Here is a 12,134-nt window from a genome sequence, read left to right as displayed (position 1 = left end):
GAAATTCCCACCATTGTTGTTATGGCAACCTGTCAATCAGAAGACCTAGAATTCAGATGTGGTAGGGCAAATAACATGCGATTTCTTTATTAGTCAATTCACTTGGACTCCTGGGATAGATGACACCAATATCGCAGGAGTCCAAGGGAATCGCCTTATGACAACATGGCCTAGGCGGTTGGACTGGAAGTGCCGCATACAAAGATAAAAATAAGGTATTCAGACATAAAAGAAAAATATATTATTATCCATTTAGGAATACACCAAGGGTAGGCATGTAGATGAAAGCAACTTTTAAAAATGGGTGGAACTCCACTTTAATTTGCAGTCTGGAAAATGCCACTAACCATTCTAGAATGTACTAATGGTCCAGTTTATTCATTGTCATAAGTTTTTTCTGGCTTTTTTCTTTTTAATGCACCATTGCAACAAATGTACTGTATACATTTCACGTATATAATCGTGCTATACTATATATATGGTAGTTTTTATACCCACACAGCACTTTCTGGAGAAAAGTCATTACATCATACTTAACCACTTCCCGTCCAGCCCATGTAGATAAACGGCCGGGCGGGAGCAGTGCAGGAGCGGGTGTCTGTTTATAAACGGCCCCCGCATTCACTGCCCGTGGATTGCTGTTAGGGACCTCGGTGTGAGGTCCCGATTCATGTGATCACTGATTGGCCAATCACTGATCACAGGAACAGTAGTAAACAAAATGTCACTTCTTGACATCATTGCTTACTACGTGTGAAATCTGTGAATGATCACAGAGGTCACATGGTACAAAGCTATTCACAACATGTGACCATGTACCATGTGACAAGCTGTGACCAATCACAGCTCTCAGTATTTCTCAATGGCTGCAAGAAAGCAAATTATTACTTTTACAGCCTTTATGGGTGTAAAAGCAATCAGTGTAAAAAAAGAAAAAAAATCTTCATCAACCCCCACAAGTAGTATAGTGTCACCATGGTGACACTGTACTGCTAGGGTGACGGTATGTTAAAAAAAACTTAAATAATAATATAAAAAAAATGTAAAAAAGATTTTTGAAAAATTATAATTTTTGGTTATAAACTAATTTGGATTATTTTTTTTATTGAAAAGATAGATGAATACATTTTGGCCAAGATTTATGAAGAAAGATTATTTACTAGCAAAATTTTATAAGAAAAACACTTTCTTTTTCAAAATGTTTGGATTTTTTCATTTATATAGCAAAAAAATAAAAATCCCAGTGGTGAATAAATACCACCAAAATAAAGTTTTATCTATCTCAAAAAATGCTAAAAAATTCATATGGGTACAGTGTTGCATGAGCGCGTAATTGTCATTCAAAGTGTGATAGCACTGAAAGCTGAAAATTGGCCTGGACAGGAAGGGGGTGAAAGTGTCCGGACTTGAAGTGGTTAATTGACTCTGAGAAAACCCAGAAATAGGATTTTCTTGGTAAAGTGTAAAATGATGCCTCTTAGTATGGTCACAAGGTGATAGTAAACTGGAAAAGCAAGCAGAGGTGTTGTGTAGAGTGGGGGTTCTCAACCTACGGGTCACGGTCTGATAGCTTCTTGTCTTTCCTGTTAGTGCAGTGTTAGGGCACCACTGTATCGCACACAGCTTGTTACACTCCTTAATACATAGGGGGCTGGCAGCAGCAGCAAGTCTACCTGACTGCTCTATAATATACAGCGGAATACTCTTCAATCCATGAGCAGGCAGAGCCAGAGAAATTGGAGTGTCATATCTTGCCCCTTGTCCCACGTATCACTTATCTCTCTGACTCTCTCCCTCTTCCCTCTCTCCTCTCCTCCCCTCTCCTCTCCTCCCTACTACATGTGAAGAATGTCCTGATCTTTCCAACAAGGCCCTATCCTGCACAAACCAGCATTTCTCCAAGTCCTCAAGATGGCGGAGTAAGGCTAAGTTCACATCTCAGCGGCTCTACATGCTGCAATTGTGCAGGTACAGCTGCTCAATCATTTGAATGGGCTGCTGTGCCTGGGTTTCCTGCAGGGAAAAGGTCCCCGCACCTTTTTAAAATCGCAGCTGCACAGAAACTGAATGATACTTTTACACCATGTTTTTTCGATTGTGGGAAACCACACTGTGTTTTTCAGTTCATGGGGGTGCCATTAAGCGTTAAAAGCACCCCCCACGCGTTTTCTTTAAAGCATCGTGTTTTGTGTGTGGCGCCATGCAGGCGTGGGGGTGTGGATGATTTACACGCATTCCTGCACCCGCACAGATGTGAACGTAATCTAAATAGTTCTGACACCTAAATAACCATTTATTTAATCACCCAAAATACCAGAAAAGGAAAAATGACAGTTAAACAGCCTAAAATGTCATCTGTGCAAATAGGTTGTGTGTGTGATTTCATTGTCTCTACTTATTACACTGGATCCTCTGCCACTATTCACACGGTATAATCTGCCACTTACATTACACTGCATTTCCCAGTGTAATAAAAAAATTTCATCACCCCCCACAAGTAGTACAGTGTCACTATGGTGGGACTGTACTGCTAGGGTGACAGTATGTTTAAAAAAAAAACCCATAAATAAAAATATATAAAAAAAATAAAAATGTAAAAAAATTATTTTAAAAAATATAATTTTTGGTTATAAACTAATTTTGATTATTTATTTGCAAAATGTTATAAGAAAAACACTTTTTTTTCAAAATATTTGGATTTTTTCATTTATATAGCAAAAAAATAAAAATCCCAGTGGTGAATAAATACCACCAAAATAAAGTTTTATCTGTCTCAAAAAAATGCAAAAAAAATCATATGGGTACAGTGTTGCATGACCGCGCAATTGTCCTTCAAAGTGTTAAAGCACTGAAAGCTAAAAATTGGCCTGGACAGGAAGGTGGTGAAAGTGTCTTGAAGTGGTTAAAGAGATTGAAATTGAGTAAGAATGTGTATATCTAGAATTAGAGTAACTTAAATGATAAGTTCACCTTTCCACAAAAAATAATAAATACACATTTTTTTGCAGGTAAAAAAATGTGCAGTTATTTTTTGTGTTAGGAGCCTGGAAAGCATTGCATTAGTGATCAGCAGATCGCTGATGCCATGCAAGACTCCTGCACACTGTCAGTGTATCTGCTTGCTCATACATCCCATACTGGAAAGCTGATACTTGCTGACAGGAAGACTCAATGAACTACCACTATGCTCACAGAACTGTAGTAGTAGCTTGTAGTTCATTCATTCACAGAACACTGTGAATCAATGAAGAGGCGGTGTGGGCGGAGCCCCGCATGGCTGCGCTATTTTTGAAAACTGGCAGCTAGTACGGGGACTTCTCCCCCTACTTCTGTCACAGGGAGGGGGGGATCTGGAGGCAGCTGCAGGATCGGGAACATGTTACATGTTCCACCCTAAAAACGGGTGGATTCTGTTGGATTTTGGTATCTTTCTTGTCCTAATATGGAGGTGTACGGACTGTCACTGCTTTTATTGATTGTTTCATTGTTTGTCAACATTGCTTTGATTTCTCATGTCTGTACTCCACTGTTCTTATGTCTTGTTGCATAACTAATAAAGACAAATTTGCCTCTAAAAAAGGGTGGAACATGCAACATGTTCCCAAAGGTGAACTTATCATTTAAATAGGTTGTAAAGGCTGAAGGTTTTTTACCTTCATGCATTCTATGTGTAGCAGCACCCCCCCACCCCCAATACTTACCTGAACCACATCATGATCCAGTGATATGCACGGGAGTCTAGGCTCCCTGGGGACTCTCCCTCCTCGTTGGCTAAGAAAGCAGTAGGAACAATTGGCTCCCGCTGCTGTCAATCACAGCCAATGTTCCAATGAGGAGAAAGGGGGGGGCAGAGCCGTGGCTCTGTGTGTGAATGGACACACAGAGCAGCGGCTCGGGAGCAAGTCTGCTTGGGTGCCCCATAGCAAATCATCAGGGAGAAGGAGCCAGGAGTGCTAGAGGGGGACCCGAGAAGGAGAGGATCAGGGCTGCTCTGTGCAAAAGTATAACATGTTCGTTATTTTTTTAAAAAATGCCTTTAATATTACTTTAAAGCAGAGCAACACTCACCTCAACTCCAGCGATGCTGAGTTCCTTAGCCTAAAATTCCACTTTGATATTAGAAATATATATATTACTGTACATTATAGCATCCGCGTCATTAGAAGAAGTGATAAACGTACTGTACTTTCATTTTCGTTTTACTGTATGAAAACATTCTAGTGTGATTATTGTGTTTTATTTTAATTTGGTGCATATACAATAGTAATTCCAAAAGCTCAGTCATCTTACCGGACATCTACAGTTTTGTTGTTTTCATGGTCAAACACTTCAAATGCTTCAGTGATCGTTTTCTGTAGATCTGACACAAGTGCCTCTGCAAGAGAAAAATAGAGCAGATGCTGTATAACAGGGGTCCTCAAACACTGTAAACAGGGGGCCAGTTCAGGGACCTTCACACTGTTGGGTGCCGGACTATAGTTTGAAAAAAATATGAACAAATTCCTATGCACACTGCACTTATCTTATTTGTAGTGCAAAAAAAAAACAGGAAAAAAACAATACAATATTTAAAATGCACTGTACACTGTAATGCACTGGACACTGCAATGTACTGCACACTAAAATGCACTGTACTCTGATACACTGGACACCGCAATGCACTGTACACTGTAACGCACTGGACACCACAATGCACTGCACACTGTAATGCACTGGACACTGCAATGCACTGCACACTAAAATGCACTGTACTCTGATACACTGGACACCGCAATGCACTGTACACTAACACACTGTACACCACCATTCACTATACACTGTAACGCACCGGACACCGAAATGCACTGCACACTGTAACGCACTGGACACCGCAATGCACTGTACACTAAAACGCACTGTACTCTGATACACTGGACACCGCAATGCACTGTACACTAACACACTGTACACCACCATTCACTATAAACTGTAACGCACTGGACATCACAATGCACTGTACACTGTAATGCACTGTATTCTGATACACTGGACACCGCAATACACTGCACACTGTAACGCACTGGACACCGCAATGCACTGTACACTAACACACTGTACACCACCATTCACTATACACTGTAACGCACTGTATTCTGATACACTGGACACCGCAATACACTGCACACTGTAACGCACTGGACACCACAATGCACTGTACACTGTAACGCACTGTACTCTGATACACTGGACACTGCAATGCACTGCACACTAAAATGCACTGTACTCTGATACACTGGACACAGCAATGCACTGTACACTAACACACTGTACACCACCATTCACTGTACACTATAACGCACTGGACACCGCAATGCACTGTACACTGTAACGCACTGGACACCGCAATGCACTGTACACTGTAGCACACTGGACTCCGCAATGCACTCTACACTGTAACGCACTGGACACCGCAATGCACTGTACACTAAAACACACTGTACTCTGATACACTGGACACCACAATGCACTGTACACTGTAAAGCACTGGAAACCGCAATGCACTGCACACTGTAATGCACTGGACAACACAATGCACTGTACACTAAAATGCACTGTACTCTGATACACCGGACACCGCAATGCACTGTACACTGAACACCGCAATACACTGTACCAGGTGCCTGGTGTGCTCTCCTCCACTCCTGTTGCTCCTCTGGCTGCAGCAGGTGAAATACAGGGCTTCCAGGCAGTCGCTCGCTGTGTCCTCGTGGCCGAGGACCCAGCGTGCAGCCTAGCTAATTGCCTACCCGCGCCATTTTTTTTCCAATTCTTTTTTGGCTGGACCAGTGGGCAGGATAAATGGCTTTGGCGGCTGTGTCTGGCCCGCAGGCCGTAGTGTGAGGACCCCTGCTGTATAACTGTAAGGGACCGCCTGGCGGTACCACTAGCTCTCCACTGAATAGGCGTCCCCAGCGCACGGAGTCTAAGTCCCAGGGTGCTTGTTCACCAGGGCCCCTGATGGTGGGGATGGACTTGGAGCCCCCTGAGACCAGGTCGTGGCTACTGGGTGCGTCCGTCAGTGGTAGTGGTATGCGCCAAGGGCTCCCACGGGGAAGAGTCTGATATGAGGAGGTCAGCAGACCCCACAGCACGGGATGGATGGATGGATGAGCAAGGTCAGACGGGCCGGGTCGGTAACAGAGAGGACGGCAAGGTACAAGGCAGCGGGCATAGAATGGTCGGGTCACACGCCAGGTCAGTAACAGCAGGTCAAATCCAATAGGGGGCATCCAGCAGAGAGGTCAGGCAAAGCAAGAGTCAGGGCAGGAGAAATACAGCAAGGTCAAGGCACAATCCGGGTCAGCAACTTACAATTCACAGGTTCGCAGATACAGGATACAGGTAAGACCAGAAGGCACTGAATGACAGCTCAGGGTCGTTTAAATATCCCGCCCTGCGCTGCCATTGGTGCCCAGCGGGCGGCCGCGGCTTCTACTGCGCATGCGTGAACTCGAACGCCGCGGCCGGCCCGGACCTAGTGCTCGAGTCCCTGCACAGGGCGGCACACTGCGCCTGCGCCGGGACCATCGCGGCGGGGATCGAGGGGATCCCTGACATTGCCCTCCCCCTACGGGCAACCTCCGGATGCCCACTCGATCTCTCCACCACGGGTGATCGCGAAAGAACCTCCGGACAAGTCTAGGTGCATGGACATTCTGGGCTGGTTCCCAAGAATTGTCCTCAGGACCATAGCCCTTCCATTTGATTAGGAATTGGGTCTGGCCCCCCCTCCTTCGGCACTTCAGGATTGATTCCACCTCAAATTCTTCTCCCTCGACCGTTATGGCTTCCGGGGGTCTCGATTCTCGGTCAGGGAAGGCATCTGGGATCACTGGCTTCAGCAGAGACACATGGAAGACTGGGTGGATTTTGAGTGTGTCAGGAAGGACAAGTTCGTAGGCCACTTCGTTGACCATCCGTTTAATGCAGAAGGGGCCTATAAACTTTGGTCCCAATTTCTTCGACGGGCAAAGCATCTTTAAATTGGACGTCGCTAGCCAAACCTTCTCCCCAGGCTTCAACACCAGATCTCCCCTCCGTTTCCTGTTGAATGCCTTCCTGTAGTCTTCCTGGGCCCGACTGATGGCCTCGTGAAGCTTCTTATTGTTTGCGGAGAAAAACATTACTACATCGTGCGTTGCTGGTACTGGGCATTCCGAGACCAAATCCGGGAGGAAGACGGGGTGAAAACCATAGTTGGCAAAGAACGGGGACTGTCCCGTCGCTGAGTGGCGGGCGTTGTTGTACGCGAATTCCGCTAGGGGGAGAAGTGGCATCCAGTCATCGTGAGTAAACGAAATGTAGCATCTCAAGTATTGCTCCAGGGTCTGATTGGTCCTTTCGGTTTGACCGTTAGTTTGAGGGTGGAATGCAGAGGAGAGGGACAATTTGATGTACAGGGCTTTGCACAGTGCTCTCCAAAATCTTGACGTGAACTGGACCCCCCGGTCCAAGACAATGTCTTCGGGGACCCCATGCAGCCTTACTACCTCACGAATGAAAACTCGCGCAGTCTCGGCTGCCGAGGGGGTTTTCTTCAACGGGATGAAGTGGGCCATCTTGGACAAGCGGTCCACGACCACCAGGATTGCCGTGTGGTCTAGTGATGGCGGAAGCTCGACTATAAAGTCTAACGAGATCTTTTGCCAAGGCCGTTCAGGAATCGGTAAGGGTCGCAGCAGACCCCAAACTTTGTTTCTGGATGGCTTGTTCTTTTGGCAGGTGATACAGGACCTTACATAGCCCTTACAATCTTTAGCCATGTCCGGCCACCAGAAGGAGCGTCGGAGAAGTTCCAGGGTCTTTTCTGGGCCAAAGTGCCCCGCCATCGGGTGGTCATGGCAATGGCCCAAGACCAGGGTTCGGGCTTCCTCCGGCACCACAATCCGATCTTCCCTCCATAGGAGTCCCCCCTTGTTCTGGAGGAGCCCTCCGGCTGGGGTAGAGACGGTTGTGGATGCCTCCATTATCTTGGAACGAAGGTCCGACTGAAGGGCCAAGAAGTTACCCGAGGACAGGATGGTGTCGGGTACTGGGATCTCCTTGGCGTCCTCGTACATACGTGATAACGCATCTGGCTTAGTGTCCTTTGATCCAGGCCGGTACGTAATGTGGAAGTTGAATCTAGAAAAGAATAGTACCCATCTTGCCTGTCGCGGGCGTAGACGCTTGGCGGTTCTCAGATATTCTAGGTTTTTGTGGTCAGTAAATATTAAGATGGGGTGCACAGCACCTTCCAGCAGGTACCTCCATTCCTCTAACGCCGTTTTGATCGCCAGTAGCTCTCGATCACCGATATCATAATTCTTCTCCGCTGGGGTAAGCTTCCGTGAGAAGAATGCTACAGGATGGAGCAATTCCTTGGTGCCTTTCCGCTGGGAGAGGATGGAACCTACCGCATTCTCCGATGCATCCACTTCCAGGATGTAGGGCAGGGCGGCGTCTGGGTGACCCAAAATGGGTGCCGAGGTGAACAGCTTCTTCAAGGCTTCAAAAGCTTCCTGAGCCTCTGGTGTCCATCTGAACCGGGTTCCCAGCTTGGTTAGCTGAGTAATGGGGGAGACCAGACCCGAGAAGTTCTTGATGAACTTCCGGTAAAAATTTGCAAAACCAATAAATCGTTGGACGCCTTTCCTGTCCGTGGGTTCAGGCCAGTCCAGTACTGCAGCGACTTTCTGGGGATCCATCGCGACCCCCGCAGTGGAGATAATCAGGCCCAAGAAAGTAATGCTGGATTGTTCGAAACAACATTTCTCTGCCTTGGCGTACAACCCATGCTGCCGCAATCGCCCCAATACCCTCGCTACATGTATTCTGTGTTCCCCCAAAGAAGGGGAGAAAATCAAAATGTCGTCTAAATAGACGATAACAAAGACATCCAGGAAGTTCCTAAAAATATCATTCACAAAGTGTTGAAAAGTGGCCGGAGCATTGCACAACCCGAACGGCATGACCAAATATTCAAAGTGGCCGAAGCGGGTGCGGAAGGCCGTCTTCCACTCGTCCCCCTCCCTTATGCGAACCAAGTTGTATGCTCCCCTCAAATCCAGCTTTGTAAAAACCACTGCTGTTTTTAAACTTTGGAATAACTCCGGTACTAACGGCAGTGGGTAACGGTTCTTTATTGTGACCCTGTTCAACTCCCTGTAATCGATACATGGCCTTAAGGTTTTGTCCTTCTTTTCAACAAAGAAAATTCCCGCCCCCGCCGGTGAAATGGAGGGGCGGATGAACCCCTTCTGGAGGCTGTCCTCGATATATTCCTTCAGGGCCCCCAATTCGAGCTCTGAAAGGGGGAAGATTCGCCCAAAAGGAATTTCTGAACCGGGTAACAGGTCAACGGGACAGTAATAAGGGCGGTGGGGGGGTAGAGTATCGGCTCCCCGCTTGCTGAACACATCTAGAAACTCATGGTAGGCTGCAGGGATTACCTGTTTTAATTCGGCTTCCCCCTCAGAGCACAGGAGGATTTGGGGGACCCCCGGGCCCGAAGTGCGGCAGCATACCCGACAGTATGGGGAAGGGAACGAGATTACTCCGGTCTCCCAGTCAATTTGGGGGTTATGGGCCCGTAACCATGGGAGCCCCAAAATGACTGGGAAGAGGGGTGAAGCTATAGCATCCAGGCGGAGCAGTTCCTGGTGCTGGCCGGCAATGACAGTGGCGATGGAGGGGGTTTCCTGGTTCACTACCCCTGATTTTATCCGGGAACCGTCGGCCAAATAAATATTGAACCCCTTCTGTTTCAATTGGAGAGGAATACCCTGCTGGTGAGAAAAATTAATGTCCAAGAAGCAGCTGCATGCCCCCGAATCAACTATGGCCGATACTTCCACGGTCCTTTCCGGAAGCTGAAAGGAAAGGGGCACCACTAAGTATTGGGATGGACTAACATTGCCAATGGACAAGGAAGAAGAGGTGCACTTACTCAGTTTCTGCGGGCAGGATCGTACCATATGACCAGCTTCACCACAGTAGAGGCACAGGTTCTGGGATCGTCTGCGCTGGTGTTCCTCTGGATATAGTTTAGGCCGTGCCAGGCCGAGTTGCATAGGTTCAGGGATATCTCCAGGTGGCCGGTTCTGGATGTTTGGCCTAGGTGCTTGACTGGGACCCTGTAATGACCCCCAGGGATTTCCATGACCCTGGCCGGACCTCTCAAACCTGCGTTCCCGCAGTCTACGATCAATCTTAATAGTCAGTGCAATTAAGTCCTCTAAAGTCTCAGGCACCTCCACCCGGGCGAGCTCATCTTTCAGGCCTTCTGATAGGCCTATACGAAACTGATGCAGGAGAGCAAACTCGTTCCAGCGTGTGTCCCCCATCCAGCGCCTAAATTCAGACGCGTACTCCTCCGCCGCTCGGCGGCCTTGCCGGAGCCCTGTACAAAGTAGCTTCAGCAGAAGCTGCCCGCTGTGGGTCATCGTATAGGATGGCCATTGCGTCAAAAAAATTGTCAACCGAACTAAGGTGAGGGTCATTTTTTCCCCGCAGTCGGTGGGCCCAGTCTTGGGGTTCCCCCTGCAGGAGGGAGATGACAAACCCCACCTTCACGGATTCAGTCACGAAGGTTCATGGTTGCAACTCAAAATAGAGAAGACAGGACTCACGGAACGACCTGAAGCGTGTGCGGTCCCCGTGAAAACGTTCCGGTAAGGGTACTCGGGGTTCGGCCGCCGGGAGTGGGGCGGATGCCCCAGAAACCGGCACAGGAGCTGCTACGGCCGGGGGTGCGGGGACCGCGGTCTGTGGGGCAGGAACGGATATAGTGCAGGTCTGGAAGTGATTCTCAATCTGCTGACATCTGTCCTGCAGGGCCGATACGGCCTGTGTCAAGTTAGACAGGTGCCTGCAGATATCCTCAAGCGGCGAGGGCCCTCCTCTAGACTTAGTCATGGCCTTCTGGTACTGTAAGGGACCGCCTGGCGGTACCACTAGCTCTCCACTGAATAGGCGTCCCCAGCGCACGGAGTCTAAGTCCCAGGGTGCTTGTTCACCAGGGCCCCTGATGGTGGGGATGGACTTGGAGCCCCCTGAGACCAGGTCGTGGCTACTGGGTGCATCCGTCAGTGGTAGTGGTATGCGCCAAGGGCTCCCACGGGGAAGAGTCTGATATGAGGAGGTCAGCAGACCCCACAGCACGGGATGGATGGATGAGCAAGGTCAGACGGGCCGGGTCGGTAACAGAGAGGACGGCAAGGTACAAGGCAGCGGGCATAGAATGGTCGGGTCACACGCCAGGTCAGTAACAGCAGGTCAAATCCAATAGGGGGCATCCAGGAGAGAGGTCAGGCAAAGCAAGAGTCAGGGCAGGAGAAATACAGCAAGGTCAAGGCACAATCCGGGTCAGCAACTTACAATTCACAGGTTCGCAGATACAGGATACAGGTAAGACCAGAAGGCACTGAATGACAGCTCAGGGTCGTTTAAATATCCCGCCCTGCGCTGCCATTGGTGCCCAGCGGGCGGCCGCGGCTTCTACTGCGCATGTGCGAACTCGAACGCCGCGGCCGGCCCGGACCTAGTGCTCGAGTCCCTGCACAGGGCGGCACACTGCGCCTGCGCCGAGACCATCGCGGCGGGGATCGAGGGGATCCCTGACAATAACATAGCAATAGCTTAGTTTTGTGATTGCCAGTTTTTGTGTTATTTGCATTGAAATAATAGGGATAACCATAGATGGGATAATTTGTTCTAGCAGCACATTCAATTTAATTTTTGCTAGTATGGAATGCAGCATTACTGACTCCAAGATCAGGAATTAGGGAAAAAATATTACTCAATAATTCTCAAAATCTTTTGCAGACAAAGTTATTTACAGGTTTTGGTTAAAAACAACTGTTTACAGAGCTCAACAGCTCAAGCTCTTCAGTCTGCATAGAAAAATTTATAAACTTAAAGCAGAACTGTACTCACCACCATCCAGTGGTGCTAAGTCAATGTTGTATCTCGCCACTCGATCCACCAGTGCCACTATCTTTTTCACCCTATTCTGGAGCCCACATTTGCTCATCTACTCTCAATGGTCATACGCTTTTATAGATGCCAGGAATGAGCTGTGGTGTACATTGTACTGTGTCACTTAAAACTTGCCA

General features: G+C 47.9%; 1 protein-coding gene across 1 annotated transcript in view; it reads right to left on the bottom strand.

Moving 5' to 3' along the window:
* Positions 1-12,134, bottom strand: part of DRC8 (dynein regulatory complex subunit 8) — a 33,688-nt gene that overhangs the window by 12,895 nt on the left and 8,659 nt on the right. The window contains exon 2 of the mRNA XM_089693253.1: positions 4,291-4,375. Coding sequence (XP_089549379.1) covers positions 4,291-4,375 — 85 coding nt within the window. The remainder of the gene's footprint in view (positions 1-4,290; positions 4,376-12,134) is intronic.

Source organism: Staurois parvus, unplaced genomic scaffold (genome assembly GCF_062004578.1).
Source record: "Staurois parvus isolate SC_StPar_1 unplaced genomic scaffold, SC_StPar_1.0 ptg000619l, whole genome shotgun sequence".
NCBI lineage: Eukaryota > Metazoa > Chordata > Amphibia > Anura > Ranidae > Staurois > Staurois parvus.
This window is presented reverse-complemented; position numbering and strand designations above follow the sequence as displayed.